The 15810-nt window shown below is 48.5% G+C and overlaps 2 protein-coding genes across 5 annotated transcripts; both read right to left on the bottom strand.

Moving 5' to 3' along the window:
* Positions 1–1957: 1957 nt before the first annotated feature.
* pdpr (pyruvate dehydrogenase phosphatase regulatory subunit) lies at positions 1958–10165 on the bottom strand. 4 transcript variants are annotated; one of them, XM_079339514.1, is made up of 18 exons: positions 10030–10165; positions 9519–9795; positions 8996–9129; positions 8219–8300; positions 7981–8144; positions 7755–7876; positions 7433–7550; positions 7187–7336; positions 6050–6242; positions 5831–5955; positions 5447–5602; positions 5195–5328; positions 4964–5112; positions 4742–4854; positions 4206–4300; positions 3759–3848; positions 3460–3642; positions 1958–3220 (listed from the first exon to the last, which is right to left on the bottom strand). In XM_079339514.1, exons 2-18 carry the CDS (start codon positions 9779–9781, stop codon positions 2813–2815), a joined length of 2679 nt encoding a protein of 892 aa, XP_079195640.1. In that variant the 5' UTR covers positions 9782–9795; positions 10030–10165; the 3' UTR covers positions 1958–2812. The 4 variants fall into 4 exon arrangements, with proteins under 4 accessions (XP_079195640.1, XP_079195639.1, XP_079195642.1 ...); XM_079339513.1 differs by having other exon boundaries at positions 9519–9792; XM_079339516.1 differs by lacking the exon at positions 10030–10165 and adding an exon at positions 9913–10023.
* A 511-nt stretch (positions 10166–10676) lies between these two features.
* On the bottom strand, positions 10677–15024 carry LOC306821234 (lactoylglutathione lyase-like). The gene is made up of 6 exons (XM_079339533.1): positions 14865–15024; positions 12393–12475; positions 12157–12297; positions 11977–12044; positions 11438–11527; positions 10677–11063 (listed from the first exon to the last, which is right to left on the bottom strand). The coding sequence occupies exons 1-6, from the start codon at positions 14931–14933 to the stop codon at positions 10972–10974; spliced, it is 543 nt and encodes a 180-aa protein (XP_079195659.1). The 5' UTR covers positions 14934–15024; the 3' UTR covers positions 10677–10971.
* Positions 15025–15810: the final 786 nt, after the last annotated feature.

Here is a 15810-nt window from a genome sequence, read left to right as displayed (position 1 = left end):
CTGTGATGATTAGAGTTTAGACTGCAGTACTCATTTTAAACACTAGGGGGCAGAGTTACAGACTGCACATTTGAACCGTTTGGACATCAGTCGCCTCTTTGTGTCTCTGTGAACAGAAAGCCGTGGGGAAGGGAGTGACGTTTGTCCGAGTCGTCGTCAAAGGTCTCGGCCCGGGCCGTCTGGTGAGTAAGAGAACCAATAATATTTATATTTCATCCTCAGGATCTTATCAGTCATCTTCTTTAAGGACTCTGTTATTAATTATTGATTGGTTTGTTTTTGAAGCCCTCTCGCCCCCCCTGCTGTCTCCAGCTGTGAGGTGCAGAGGATCTGTACATTTTAAAAAATGAAACCCATGTTGCTCTCAAACATTGTGAAGTATAAAGTGTAGATGTGATAAGTGGGAGGAGCCTCAGCGGGATGAAATGCAAACATGTTTTTCATTCTGTCGTCCTGACCTAATAATGAGACAAAGCCGTCAGTGCGTGAAGAAAGACGACCTCGTCTCCTAATGAGGATCGTTTGAGGACGTTTAACGCCCCCCCCCCCCCCCTCGCTCTGTTGATGAATGCTCTCTGTGTGTTGTGCAGCCTGCGATCAAAGGCCTGACCATGGGCGGCCTGGAGGTGGTATCCATCACAGACAACACTCCCGTGCCGCACAACGGATGCCGTCCACGCAAAGCCCGAAGAACCTGAGCCCAGCGAAGACGGCGTGCGTTCTGTGTGATGTGCTAATAAAGTGTTTTTGTCGTTGATCTCTCTGAGCTGACCTCATTCATTCATGGAAATAATTACAGATGGCGTTCCGTAATGAGCAGGCGACTGTCGACACGTGAGTGAACCTTCAGTCTCACTGCAGGCGTTCATTAACCAGCCGATGTTTGCAGACGCCGCGAGGCTCACAGGACACGTGGCGTGAACAGATGACTCAAGGAAAACGTCTTGTATGAACAAAGTTGTCTTTATGTTGTTTACGTACATGAGACGGCCATGAAATAAATACATCGTAGTAAAGCTCTGCAGAAAGAAACGACCATTTACAGATCAGTCAGGCGGACGTGCACGTGTGGAGCGTCACGTTAAGTGCTTCTGATGGGGCTTTAGTAATCGCTGCGTTTGTTTTTAACTAAACGACAGTGTTTTTTCTAACCTTTCAAAATAAAAGACTCGTCACAGGAAGTCTTTTAGCAGGACGACTTTAATTAGTGCAAATGTTCTGGACCGATTCAGCCAAATGTCCCACAGGTAGAGGAAGGAAACGCCACGTTAGAGGCTGCAGAGCAGGATCCTGGACCCCAGGATCCTGGACCCCAGGACGGGATCGGGTCTTTCACTAACGAGACCACAGGAGTTCATCGCAGCCAATCAGAATCCTCCTGAACATGACGACTGTAGTCCAGAAACACTCTGATAGCTGGCGGTTATGTCGGCCGCCCCGTGTACAGAGGCCGAAGTCCCCAAGGGCTCGAATCTGACCTCTGACCTCTGCTGCATGTGACCCCCCCCCCCCCCCCCCCCCCCCCCTTCATCTGTCCTGAACATAAATATGTAATTTAATCTTTGCGCTCTTATTTTTTTAAATCACACGCAGAAATTCCCTCGTAAAGTGACGTCCTGCAGCGGTGCAGCTCGTCTTTCAAACCGTCCCGGCCTCATCGTTCTCGACTTTGATAAACGCTGCGTGACGAAGGCCGAGATGAACTCGATAAGCAGTCCTGTGCACGGACACACACACGTTAATGAAGCACCGTGATGATATGACCTTTAACCCTGGAACTAAAGGAGCCGACACATTCACAGGGAATAAACTGCAGGCTGCAGGTGACATTTAAACGTGGATCAATATTCTGACAGCGTGAAGGCGACGAGAGAAGAGGAGCGACGAGTCTGAGAAACTTAAGTGATTAGAAAATGTGTTCAGTTCTGAAAAATAGAGATTTTATACACACGAGCTGTACAAAAATACATTAATTTATTTCTGAACACAATAAATGAACTCGAATCACGCATGCAAGATATTAGAGGCTGCGTGGGAGGAGTCACGGAGGACCCCGCCCTGCCTCGACTCATCAACACGCCCACCAAACGAAACCGAGGCACCCAAAGTGACCTCAAACCACACACAAAGGTTGGACTACATCACCCACAATGCATCACAGATCAACTCTACACACATCAGACAGAACAGGTTAAAGCGGAAAGTAAGAAATGAAAGGGTGGTTTCACTGGACAGGACACGAGGAGGAGCGACGGCGAGACAAAACAATCGTTGGCGTCTGACCTCATCATGAGGCCACGCCTCCTTCATGGCTGATATCAGAGACGATATAAAGCATCTGCATTCATCTCATCACTCACACTCTTCACAGGAGAGAATGAACACTTTGATGTTGCAGACGATCACTAGTGTGTTTGTCACGTCAGCGTTGAATAAAGTTTCATTCAAACTTTTTCAACCGTTGCACGTCAGGAGGAGATTGTCGATGGTCGAAATCCCTTCTCAGTGGGTTAAAGTGAACGCAGTGAAATAAAGGTGACGTTGCCTTCTCAAAGGCACTTAACCTCCGACTGTCCCGGCGAGCAGCCGGCGAGAAACCGAAGAAGAAGAAGAACTGCAGAGCGGGATGAACACGGGAGCTCTGCACGTTATACGGCTCACGGATTTGGTGCTTCTTAAATATTGCACTTTGAACGAGGCGTCACGGAGGTTAAATATAAGAGTGATTGTGCGTACAGCCCTCTGGCGAGGGAAGAGAAGTCGGCGCCGCGAGGAGTGGATTTGGTAAGAGAAGGAGTGAGACGGAGAAGCGTCACTTCCCCTGCAGGTTGCCGATCTCCAGCTCGTCCTTGCGGCGTTTCTGTTGCGTGAAGAGCGAGCTGAAGGGGTAGAGTTTGGCTTTAGCCGGGTAGCGCTGGCCGGCGATGTCCACCTCGTAGTCCCCGCGGTTGATGAAGTCCGGGGTGATGGGCGTGGGGAGCCCCTCGGGGCCGAAGGGCGGCGACACGAAGCCGAGGCAGACGTGGCGCTCCAGCGTGTAGCTGTAGGCGCTGCTGGTGGTCGTCCCCGCCAGCTGGCCGTTGCAGTAGATGGGCTCGCCCCACCACGGCCACAGGTCCAGCTCGGTGTCGTGGTCCTCCAGAACCAGCATGACGAAGCGCCGAGACACGCCGTCCTGACGCTGCTGCAGCAGGGCCTCACGACCGAGGAAGTCCGTGTCCTGACGGAGGCAAACAGAAATTTTTCATAAAGGCGTTAATGTCACCGCCGTTTACCCACAATCCTCCTCGCTCTGCGTCTGAGCTGTAAAAACAAAAACGCTCTCGGACATAAAACATGCAGTAAAAAGTAACGGAGCAGCGACGCTCCGACGTGCTCTCGATGTCGAGCGGCTGCAAACTTTAGCATTCTCTAAAGTGTTACCATGACAACCCTGGCAGTACAGCTGGAAGAGGTCACCTTGTCAAATTTAACCCTGAACTCTCGTCCACACTCGAGCGGCGTGGTGAAGGCGTCGAGGTCCTGACCCCAGAAGGCGAAGAACTTCTCGATGCGCAGGCTGCGGAGCGCGTAGTACCCGGCGTTACGGATCCCGTACTTCTGACCCACTGACATCACCTCGTTGTAGACGTGCAGAGCGTACTGCAGAGAGAGAGAGAGAGAGGGCGAGAGACAGAGAGAGAGAGAGAGAGGGAGGGAGGTTAGAGCACGCTGCACAGCGTCTGCTCGTATCGTGTCTGAATGTAAACAGGTCTCACCTCGATGGGGATGTAGAGCATGAAGCCCGGCTCTCCTGTGTGAGTCATGCTCATCACTCGGATCCCGTTAGCATAGCCAACACTCATCTCCTGCACGCACACACACACACACACACACACACACACACACACACACACACACACACACACACACACACACACACACACACACACACACACACACACACACACACACACACACACACACACACACACACACACACACACACACACACACACACACACACAGTTATGGTTGATGTTTACTACATCCACATGTACAAACAAATACTGCACTTGCAGCAGCTGCTTTTTTTGTTTTGATCCTGATGGAGCGATTTGTGCGAGCTGGTTCGAGGGAGACGTGAGTGGCGTGGCGTGATGACACTGTAAACATGAGCCCTCTGATTCATTATCATAACTTGTTAAACGCTGTCACCTTCCTACCTTACAGAACATGGAGGGAAAGTGGTCAGGTGTCATGGAAACGTACGACAGCTCAGCTAGGACGTCCATGGCACGAGGTCCAATCAGATTCAGAGCTGTGGGTCAAAGGTCAGAATCATGACGTGTGTTCAGAAACTGTATTCATCCTGAAGTATTCATCATAGTGTTTGATTAAAGTTCAGGTTTTATTACGCTGAAGTGAGATCTGAGAGAGTCGTGTGAAAACTTCACCGCCACGACTCACAAAGGTCAAAGGTCACCTGAAGACTTTTTTCATCCATTAAAGAACATTTAACAACAAGTCCGATCTGGCGTTTCTTTCCTGCATGTCATCCCAACTCTCTCTCTCTCTCTCTCTCTCTCTCTCCACTCTCTCTCTCTCTCTCTCTCTCTCTCTCTCTCTCTCTCACTCTCTCTCACTCTCTCTCACTCTCTCTGACCGGTCTGAAAACTGCCACAGAGTGACGTCTCTGCTGCAGTAATGAAAAGTGGCCACTAGAGGGCGACACCTCTACAGACCGTGGACTTAAACTTACCGGTGTACTTCCAGCTGACGTCCTCCAGGTGGAGGTGTGGGTCACTGGGCATGTGTTTCTTTATCCAGGACCAACAGTGGACCTGCTGGTCTGTGGGGGAGACGATGAAGAAGCTGCAGAGAGAACACACAGTGTGTGAGTGAGTGTGTGTGTGTGTGTGTGTGTGTGTGTGTGTGTGTGTGTGTGTGTGTGTGTGCGTGATGCCACTCTGTGTTTACAAACCTGTTTTTGCTGAGGCGAACCACGCTGCAGTCGTTCTCGTAGCCGCCCCGCTCGTTCAGCATGCCGGTGTGGACGATGTGTCCGACGGGGACGTCCAGGTCGTTTGCACACAGATGTTGCAGCAGGTCGAGCGCCTGGTCCTGCGTCGACTGACAGAAGAAGACGTAAAGCATAAATCAGCTGATCAGCAGATTCCAGAGCTGATTAAAACATCCAGCAGAACAAACTCACAGTCAGTTCAAACTTTGTGAAGGACGACATGTCGATGACGCAGACGGCCTCTTTGCAGCACTTCACTTCGGCCCCGACGATGTCGAACCAATCGGGCTTGTAGAAGGTCTTACTCTGGTCCAGAGAGAGCAGATCTGCACACATCACACGGAGACAGACGACACTTTAACCAAAACATAGAAACATAGATCAACCAGGAACAAACAAGATGAGCTGTCACAGTGGAAACCTCAGGACGTCCGGAAGCTGTACCTTTCCCCGGAGGCACAAAGTACTTTGTTCTTTCAAAGCCGTGTTTCTCCATCCAGCGGGCTCCCTGCGTGTCCAGGCGGTCGTACAGAGGGCTGGTCCTCAGCTGGCGTCCAGTCTGAAAGTCCCAGCGAGGAACCTTCAGTTCGTAGAGCAGAGCTGGAAACAAACACACGACCAGGAAGTGAAACTAAGAAACACGCCACCTCACAGGCCGAGACAACTGAAGAGGGGACGTCTCAGGGGGAGACACGGGGTTAAAAGGACGCCGACCCACGGGGTCACACGAGCACGACAAGAGGAACAGTTTGAGAGAGCAAAACGTGCGTCCTGCTTTGAAACATTTACACGTGTACGTGTGACGTGTAGGAAGTGTCGGCTACTCACGCATGACCTCCATGACTCTGTGACGCAGGAAGGTCCGGCTGCTCTGCAGGTTTCCAAAGCGTTTAATGTCCAGTGGCCAAACGTTGGCGGTGGGATAACCGTACGTCATCCACTCTGCCAAATACCTGACACACACACACACACACACACACACGGGCTGTTAAAATGAACAAAGTGCTTACTTACATTTGGAGTCATTCAACTATCGAGCACGCTTACTTTCCCGCTCCACCAGCGAAGGACAGGCCAGAGGAGTTCATCCCCGCCAGCACGTAGTACCCAGAGACCCCCGGAGTCTCCCCCATCAGGCAGCGCATGTCAGGGGTGAAGGACTCGGGACAGTTGACCAGCTGATGGATCTCCGCTGACTCCAGACCCGGCATCCTCCGCAGCAAGGCACTAAGCATCGGCTCTGGAGGTCGAGGACAACGGGTGCGTTAGACTCTGCAGTACCCATTTTAAACACCAGGGGTCAGACTTTTATATTATTTTTTATTACATCATATAAATAAATGACTCCTCTAAACTCATCCGACTCTGGTCGGCTCTGATTGGTGGACGGATTCATGTTGTGCCGTCAACAACTCTGAACAGGACGGGACAATGAAAAGACAGAAACGCAACGATGACATGGACTCACTTTGTCACGATCAACCCGTCGCTCGGGGCAACCAGCTTTAAATTACCGCACGCTTTATTCGCGTCTTTAGGAACTTGTAAGATCCTTAATTTTTTTTTTTTTTTTTAAACGTAAATATAATAATAATAATGTAATATGATGTCTAACTTTGTTCTGATTCTGACCCGGCTCACTGCTGCTGCTGCTTCCTGTCGTCTTTACGACTTCTGTCAGGCTGCAGGAGAAGTCTCAGGTTACCAGCACAAGGCTACACGACAGGTGTGTGTGTGTGTGTGTGTGTGTGTGTGTTTTACTTGTGTACAGAGAGGTGTACTTAAGGTTGTTACAGCAGCATGTCAGAAGAACAGCATGAATAGTGAAAAGGCCTGGAATGACCCAGACGTTTAATCGGAGCCGACCGGAGGAAGAGAATTCAAACAAAGAAGAAATCAAGCTAACAGCATGACGCTAGCCTAGCCAAACAAACATCCCAGATCTCATTAAAGGATCACACAAGTCCGACTGACTTCAGATCTAACAACACTGCTTCACCTCTTTCTGTTTCACCTTTAAAGCTCGGAGAAGGTTCAGCACCAGATCACATAGCTGACCTCCTGACCCCCAACGGCCCGCCCCCCATGTAACCTGAGATCCTGCAGGAGGTCAACACCATCTATTCCTCGGTCTAGCATGAAAACTAAAGGTGAGCGAGATTTCTTTCCCCCTCCCCTCATTACCAAAGTGGTCCCAGTCCTCCTGCATGTTCTGGATCTCCAGCTGGTTCCGGCCCTCAGTGAAAATGGGTTTGGGGTTCTTCTCAAAGCCCCCGGACAGAATGCCTCCCTGCCACGGCCGTGCGTATATCCTGCCGTCCATATCGATCACCACTGCAGACGAGAAGTTCAGTTAGATCTGCTGCTCTGGGATCGTTTAGTCAGCCTGGAACTACATCGTGTGTGTGTGTGCGTGTGTGTGTGTGTGACCTGGCGTGCCGGGCGGTAGCGACTCCTGGAGAGGTTTGGTGAGCAGATAGAAGTGTTCACAGCCGTGGAGAGGAACCGACACCTTGGTCTCACTGGCCTGGCCCAGCTCGTAGGCCCACTGACACACAGACGAAGAAGACGAGTCACAGACCTGCAGCTGAGGAGCTCTGTGTGTGTGTGTGTGTGTGTGTGTGTGTGTGTGTGTGTGTCCTGGCTGTCAGCTCATCAGAAAGATAAGCCTCACCTGGGCACGCTGCAGACCTTCCCTCCCCTCTCCGCCCTGCTTTTGTTTTATCTAAAGAAACGTTCTCCTGATTTTTACCTGTCCGGCACAGTTGACAAAATATTCACACTCGATGGAGCCACGGTCAGTTTCCACCGCCATCACTTGACCCTTCTCCACCAGAACCTGCTGGACACTGGTTCGGTCCAAGATCTGAACCCCTGGATGGGACGAGAGAGAAAAGGAGGAGATGTAAAAAAAAAAAGCTGCTTGGCGCCGCCCGTAAAGCCTTTGAGTGTAAATGTCCCTGAGGCTGAGTCCACACCGTGTCCAGCAGCAGCCACCGCCAGGGCGTGGTTCACATCCGGAGGAGAGACCACAGCATCTGCAGGAAGATGGAGCGCCCCCACCAGGTCATGGATGTTTACCAGAGGGTGGAGTTTAGCCACCTCTTTAGGCTTAATGATGTTGCAGCTGATCCCCATCACCCTTTAAAAAAGCAAACATTATCACGGATGTGTTTGGCAGCACTGACTGTCGTAGATGAGCTGTGAGGGTCTTACCTCAGTCTGGACGCCAGGCGCTTCAACGACAGGAAGCGGTCTTGATTCTGAGCCAGACACAGAGAGCCCGTCTTGACGTACCCTAAAACACATAAACAACATGACTCAGCAGGTCAGTGTGCACGCCCCATGTACAGAGGCTCAAGTCCTCCAGAGTGGGCGGCCCAGGTTCAAATCCAACCTGTGGTTCCTTTCCTGCACGTCTCTCCCCCCTCTGGCTTCAGACTATCCACTGTCCCATCTCTAAAATAAAGGCACAATAAATCTTCATATTCCTGATTTGATTTGCTAGACTGACCCCCCCCCCCCCCCCTCCCTTTTGTTCATATTGAAGCATATAAATCCAACGTGCAAAATGATAACCATTGTGTGTATGCTAGTGACTGTAAATATGTTCCCTCTCTCATTATTCCAGTCCTACCTGATGCTTATTTTATTATCTGTATTCTATTATACAGTCTTAATTATTTCTGTACTTTTTATTGAAGCGACAGAATTGAATTTCCCCCTCAGATTAATCAAGTATTTCTGATTTAACCACGAGGGTTTACACTCTGTTAATGAGAGACGTGCTACTCTCTCACACACACACACACACACACACACACACACACTCTCCCCCCCCCTCTCTCTCTCTCTGTGTGAAAGTGATACCACGATGACAATAAAACAGATAAAGTTTAATTAAACGTTTATGTCAGGCTCATTTACTACAGAAGATGAGACGAGTCACACAGAAGCCTCCGTCCTGATTGGTGGAAGTGAGACGTGTCTGACCTGTTTTCACTCCAGTCTCCTCCTCCAGCTGCTGGTAAAGATTGTTGGAGTAGTTGGCCATTTGACACTCAATGGAAATAGGCTTTGCCACGCTGACTATGCCAGCACATAGTCTCGTTGTTCCTGCCCCGAGTCTGCCACGAGGAGAAAAGGACATCAGTGTTCAGTGTTAGCACAACAATATCAATGAGACATTTCTACTTAACCTCTTCAGACTTCAAGTCTATCTATACATGTCCCCCCAACACCCTGAATGTAAAATAAATAATACAATATATAATCAAATATTAAAAATATATACTATACATATATATTAAAACATGTAAAAGTTAACTATAAAATACAAAATATAAATATATACAAATAGATAAATCAGATAATAGAAAATGTAAAAGGAATATGCATAAATCAGTCACTTAAAGATGTAAGTCTGTATAACCTGCCCTGCTCCAGGTGTGCCCCCTTTAAGAGAGCAGGACTGTAAACAGGAGGCTCGTGCACCTCTGATGACAGGTGTTTTTACCTGCCCTGCTCCAGCAGCACTACGTCAGTCCAGCCCAGTTTGACCAGGTGGTAGGCCACTGATGTCCCCACTACGCCCCCTCCACAGATCACCACCCGGGCCTGGCTGGGCAGGGGCAGGGGCTGGGGGTCTCCACTAACAGTCCTGCTGCTGGGGGAGGTCCAGAGGCCCCTGCTGGCTGACCTAAACCCCGTGTGGGGGGGCAGCAGGCGGGGGAGAAGGACGGGGGAGAGAGCCCTGGAGCCCCGCACACAGCTGCACATAGCTGTGCTTTCTGCTAACACACACACACACACACAATCATTATGATATTTAAGGGTAGGTTAACACTTTTAAATCTAATAATAATCCGTTAGATGACAGGTTGACGTCATGACGTCACTTTCACACTTACTTTAGTCACCCTTGAAGTAGCATAACTAGCATGCTAAGCTAATGTTGACACATTTCTAACGGCTCTGTGACGCGTCTTTAATGATTTTATTATTTTGAATATCCGCGTCAGACTCACCGAGTCAGCCGAGTCCACCCGAGTCCAATGACTAAAAACACTAGAGACCCGGCACTGACAGAAGGGTGAAGTCTTGTTTTGGGTGCAGCTGCGAGTCACGTCAAATTCAACCGCAAATCACAAACTGCACTTCCGGTTTGTGGTTTGGCCTTCAAAATAAGACGGTCAAAGGCCTCTTCTTCTTCTTCTCTTTCTTTCTTCTTCCCAATTTAAAGGTGTATACTGCCACCTATTGTATCAGAATATTTAGACGGGACCCACTTTTACAAACAGTAATTATATATACATATTTATATATATATATATATATTATTTTTAGTTTTTATATTTTGTACATTTTTAATGCTTTTCTATTTTATATTGTTTTGTTACTAACATTGTTTGTTTGATTTCCCAGCTTTCCCACATCTATCCATCTATCTATCTATCTATCTGGGTGGAATGAAATACATCAAATCAATTGCTCTTGACAGAACCCAGAGAGATCTGAGGAAAACTGCCTTTACTTCTGACGCACTGCAGACAATAATGCTTACAAGATGTTGTTGAATTTTTAATTAATAAGACAATCCAGACACAGGAGCAGATGTGATTGGTTCATCTATCAGTTCATTGATTCTGAAAACAGAAATTGTACGACAACTTCATTTGTACGAACGGTGACCTTCATGTTTAGAAAGTCAAAACTTTATTTCAGCGTCTTTTTACACAAACTGAAGATGATGACAAACAGGAGGCCGTATCCATGGCAACACATCTGGTCTCTAATCTTTTTTAACTCATTATTTTTCCAATAAGAAGTCCAGGCGGTGTCTGTGCACACGAGAGATCGCGCTCCTCTTCGCTCATCTCTCGTCGCTAAACGTGTTTCTCTAAAGCGTGGACGTTCTGCTCTTTCAGCGACGCCAACGCGGCGAGCACAGCGGGCCACTGTCAGAGTCTTTAGGAGGTTATGGACACCATGTTGTTGGGACTCAGGATCTCAATCCAGTAACCATCAGGGTCTTGGATGAAGGCCAAACCTTTCATTTTACCTGAGAGGGAAACAAAGAGTGTGAATGGAAGGAGCAGAATAAATCAACCAATCAGAGTACAGGACTCACAGGGAGGTCTGGAGGGCAGAGTTTAGGGGTGGTTTCACATTAAGTCAGATTCATTTGATCAGTGTGAACAAACAAACGTAGCGTACTTTGGTACGGCGCCCGGGTCCGCTCAAAGACAACAGTAAAATGAAACATGAAGGTGGACACAGACAAACGTCTCCGGAGCGTGCAGCGGGAGGACGCACTTCTTCAACATTTTTGTTTCCTGAATATCCCATAGTTCTAACTTTTTATCTGTTTTTAAATTCCACAAACAGGTTTTCCAGTTGTATTAGTTTAACCCCTCGATGACCCCGATGCCTCACCATCGTCGGGCTTCTTGACGAACGTGACTCCTTGTTCTTCAAACAGTTTGCACGCTTCGTAGACGTCAGGAACCGCGATCCCGATGTGTCCTGTCGAGTGTGAGGGAGACACAAAGAGTGTGTTCACTGGAGATCAGCAGAAAGGACACACACACACACACACACACACACACACACACACACACACACACACACACACACACACACACACACACACACACACACACACACACACACACACACACACACACACACACACACACACACACACACACACACACACACACACACACACACACACACACACACACACACACACACACACACACACACACACACACACACACACACACACACACACACACACACACACACACACTGTCTGTCTGTCAAGTCCTCCACAAGACAAAAACTGAACACGTCTGAGCGACAGCGCCGAGCCGGCTCTTTGTGGTCTGTGTCTGAAGAGCTGTTCTGATTGGATAACAAGGTGATGAACTCTCACGCTGCAGTTTGTCAATACAGGGAAACAAACTCACCAAAACCACGAGGATCAGAGTTTCCGTTGTGGTAGGACTGACTCTCATCCGCCTCAGAGCCCCAGTTACTGAACGACAGGAAGAGACAGGAAGTCACCTTCTCTCAGACACATCAAAATGTACTGTTTATTTCATCACGAGAAAAGGGTAAGGGAGCATCATGTGCATGAAGATAATTACTGCGTCAGCTCGATCGTGGCTCTTCTAGAAAAGGTCCACGCCGTCTTGTCCTTCACGTCTGCAGGAATCTCCTTCTTGTCCTCGTATCCCAAAAAGAAGAGAGAGAAGCGCATGGAGGGAAAGTCAAACTTCTGCAGGAGCCTGAAAAATGGAGAAGGAAAATCCAGCTCAGTCAAAGAGTCGAGTTCATGAATGACACACACACACGCACACACACACACAGTAACAATACTCACGTCATGCCGAGGATTCTGGTGTAGAAGTCCAATGATTTCACAGGATCTTTAACCCGCAGCATCGTCTGCTGCATCATGAAATCCTACAACACAAAAACATGAAACAGACAAATATTGAGTCATTAAAAGAGCTTATTAGAAACATGCAGAGGCTTTTTAGCTCGGGTACAATCACTTCTATCTGAAGCAGTTCCACTGCCCGCTTCCATCGCTGCAACACCTGTTCACCTGATAACTGCTCTCATATCTGGCAAACCCAGGGGCGTCCAAAACGGCCTTCAAAGCCCCGCCTACCTTCTCTGGTCCAATCAGATCCAGAGCATTCAGGAGCAGAATCTAAAGTTAGAAGGAGGACATACTGGCTGCTGCATTGTTGTCAGAGAAGCTTCAACACAGCAGGTTTCCTTCATGATCACACAGGAAGAGAGCAGCTCTCTGATTGGACGTCTGATCACACAGGAAGAGAGCAGCTCTCTGATTGGACGTCTGATCACACAGGAGGAGAGCAGCTCTCTGATTGGCTGATTGATTACAGAGGAAGAGAGCAGCTCTCTGATTGGTCCTTTAAAGAACTTGATGATTAATCGGCTCTATAAGTGGTGAAACCTCGACAGACGTTTTGTTTGCAGCACAGTCGATCTCCTCTTTCTGGTCCGTCTGAAGTCCAGCTGGAGAGAATTTGAATCCTGGCACCGACTTGTGAAAAAAAAAAAAAGGTTCCAGCCAAAGTTCACGTCTACACCAGCGAGCGCTTTCACAACCCGGCGAGAGGGGCGCCACTCTGTTTGATTTCACATTCCAGCTGTTCTCTGCAGCACCCGTGTTCAGTTTATCGGCGTTCGATTAAACTGCCTGTGGGCTCTTTGAAGGAAGTGAAAAGAGGTTTCCTGCAGGAGTCTCACGTCCGCCTCGAAGGGTCAAAGGTCAGACGTGTATTTACTGACCTCTGTGAAAACTAATGAGAGAACAAACAGTCCCCCGTCTGTCTGAATCCGGCCTCTGCTTTGACTCTGATCCTGATATTTTTCCAGTCTGTGTGTGTGTGTGTGTGTGTGTGTGTGTTTCACAGTGGAGCGTTATCTCTGCGGCGAGCCCGATGCCCCCTTCCTTTAACAGAGTCAAGTAAGAAATGTCACATGTCTGCAGACAGCTCTCACTTCATGTTTCATACTCGTCCAGTCGATGTCATCCTGACGTTTAAAGCTCAAAGCTCATCGGGGAACTCATCTTTTTCCAAGCACCAACCTCAGGTCCAGAAAAAAAGGAGCTGACGCCCAAGTGCAAAAAAACTGCAGTTCATCAAGCGTCCACTAGAGGCTCCAAGAGATTTCATTTATAACGCATCAGTGTTGATTTTACGATGCGCGTTATCCACAGGCGGGCGCCTCAGCTCCTGATCTAAAAGTGAGCGCTCATTGGTTGTTTCCTGTTGGTCAGCGCTCACACTAAACACTGTGGTGAACTCTCAGGGACACAAACAGGATCACGCGACAGGAGAGGTGAATTCTCTTTTGTTCCTCCGATCAAATAATAACGAAAATATATTTTGATCGAGAATCTGATTTTACTCTCGTTCTTCTCTGCGTGCTGATTTTAAAGACCGACCTTTCTCATTCGGAGTTTAAACATTCCCTGAGCTGTTCGGTCTATCGGGGCGTCAGGCTGCATGAAGCAGTTTGATCCAGCAGGGGGCGCTCTGTAGATGAAGACAGTGATGTTGTCGTACAGATTCAGAAGCTTCAAACTGACACGAGGGAGACTCGTCTCTCTGCAGACAAGCCGCCCTCGGCGTCGGTGGAAAGACGAGGGGCGCGGAGGATTCCTGCGGCGTGTACCAGGACGCTGCGCGTGCTCTGAACAGGTGTTCACGTCAGCAGGTGATGTCAGAAATAAAACAACAAGAAAACACCAGTCTGTACTTTCTGACTGTTGGTTTGGTTACACATGCTGAACACGAGTGGGCGCACAGGTTGGGCCCCCCCAAGTCCAAAGGGTCTGGACACGCCCCTGCACTATCCGTAGCGTGTTGAAAATGCTATGCCACGCCCCTGGATGTGACGTCACATCCCCCATAACCTAATTATTTGTATCTAATGCTTTCTTCTGATAAGCTCATGTTTCCTTTGTGGTCATAAAATGTCAACACTGTGACTGAGCTCAGGCTGCTGGTTGCAGCTTCTGCTCAGACTTTATAAAGAGTCCCACAGTGGACTTTAGGTCCCCTTTACCTGCTGCCTGTTAACCAATCACCACACACTTTACCTGCTGCCTGTTAACCAATCACCACACACTTTGGTTCCTGCTCTGTACATGACAAGATAACGGAATCATTAGTCAAAGTGCATCCACGCTGTGTGCCTCTCTTACCTGCGTGCAGCTGCACAGACGTGTGCATGCAGCGGCCTGTTGACGGCTTCGAAAGTTCTGGAGAGTTTAAAGTTTAAAGTTAAAGAAGAGGAACAATCATCTCACCTTCGTCACCGGGTCTCCATCTTTACACGCCGCCGCTGCTGCCTCGTCTGACAGACCTTTGTCGCTCATGTTTGCAAAGTGACGGAGTGAAGCCGGACTGCAGCTCGGTGGACTGACAGGCAGGAAGTGTCAGCTCCATGCATCCGACACTATGAGCCTTCACAATAAAAGCACCCGCCTCGAAGGGGGGGCTGAGGGTGCTTGGGCGGTCCAGGAGCGTGTCCTGATGCAGGGGTGGCCTTACGTGTGATGTGCACACACACACACACAAATTATTATCCCCTTCTACCTTCTCTAATTATAGTCTAGTAGTTTTTCTCAAAGCATTTATTTTTGTTCAAACTTTTCTAAAGACTAACAAATATATATTTTCAAGCAATTTTGAAATGCTACAAAAATCAGAGTAATTTAAAATCTACATTTTTAGGAGTTTGGCCAAAATGTTGGAAAATGAAGCCAGTACAGAAGTGCATAAAAATGCAGTTCCTGGAGTGTCCACTAGAGGCTGGCTGCAGAAGGACAGGAAGTCACATACACACCCATTCAAAAAGCCTGTTTTTACTGCACTGTTTTTCCACGCTCTTCCAACTTGAATGATATGTGCATCACAGTGGTGGAAGAGGAGGGGGGGGGGGGCATGTGTCGATGAACTCACAGCATGTCGCTGCACGCCAGAATTTCTCTTTAAGCGACTTTATGGGATGCGAGAAACATCTCCACACCGTGATTTTATTTTGAAAAATGGAGACAGGAAGTGCCAGCTGTTATTTGTTGGACACTGAGGAGGCACAGGAGGAAGCTTGAAGTCCAATGCATGGTCCAGTCTGCTGTTAAAACCCAGGAAGTAAACGGTGCCTGATCTTGATTCACCTGCACAACATTAACTTTACAGAACACCTCATGTACTCTTTGATACCACGTGACAGTCATTTTAATTATTCATTTA

The sequence above is a fragment of the Symphodus melops genome, assembly GCF_947650265.1.
Source record: "Symphodus melops genome assembly, chromosome: 3".
Classification (NCBI taxonomy): domain Eukaryota; kingdom Metazoa; phylum Chordata; class Actinopteri; order Labriformes; family Labridae; genus Symphodus; species Symphodus melops.
This window is presented reverse-complemented; position numbering and strand designations above follow the sequence as displayed.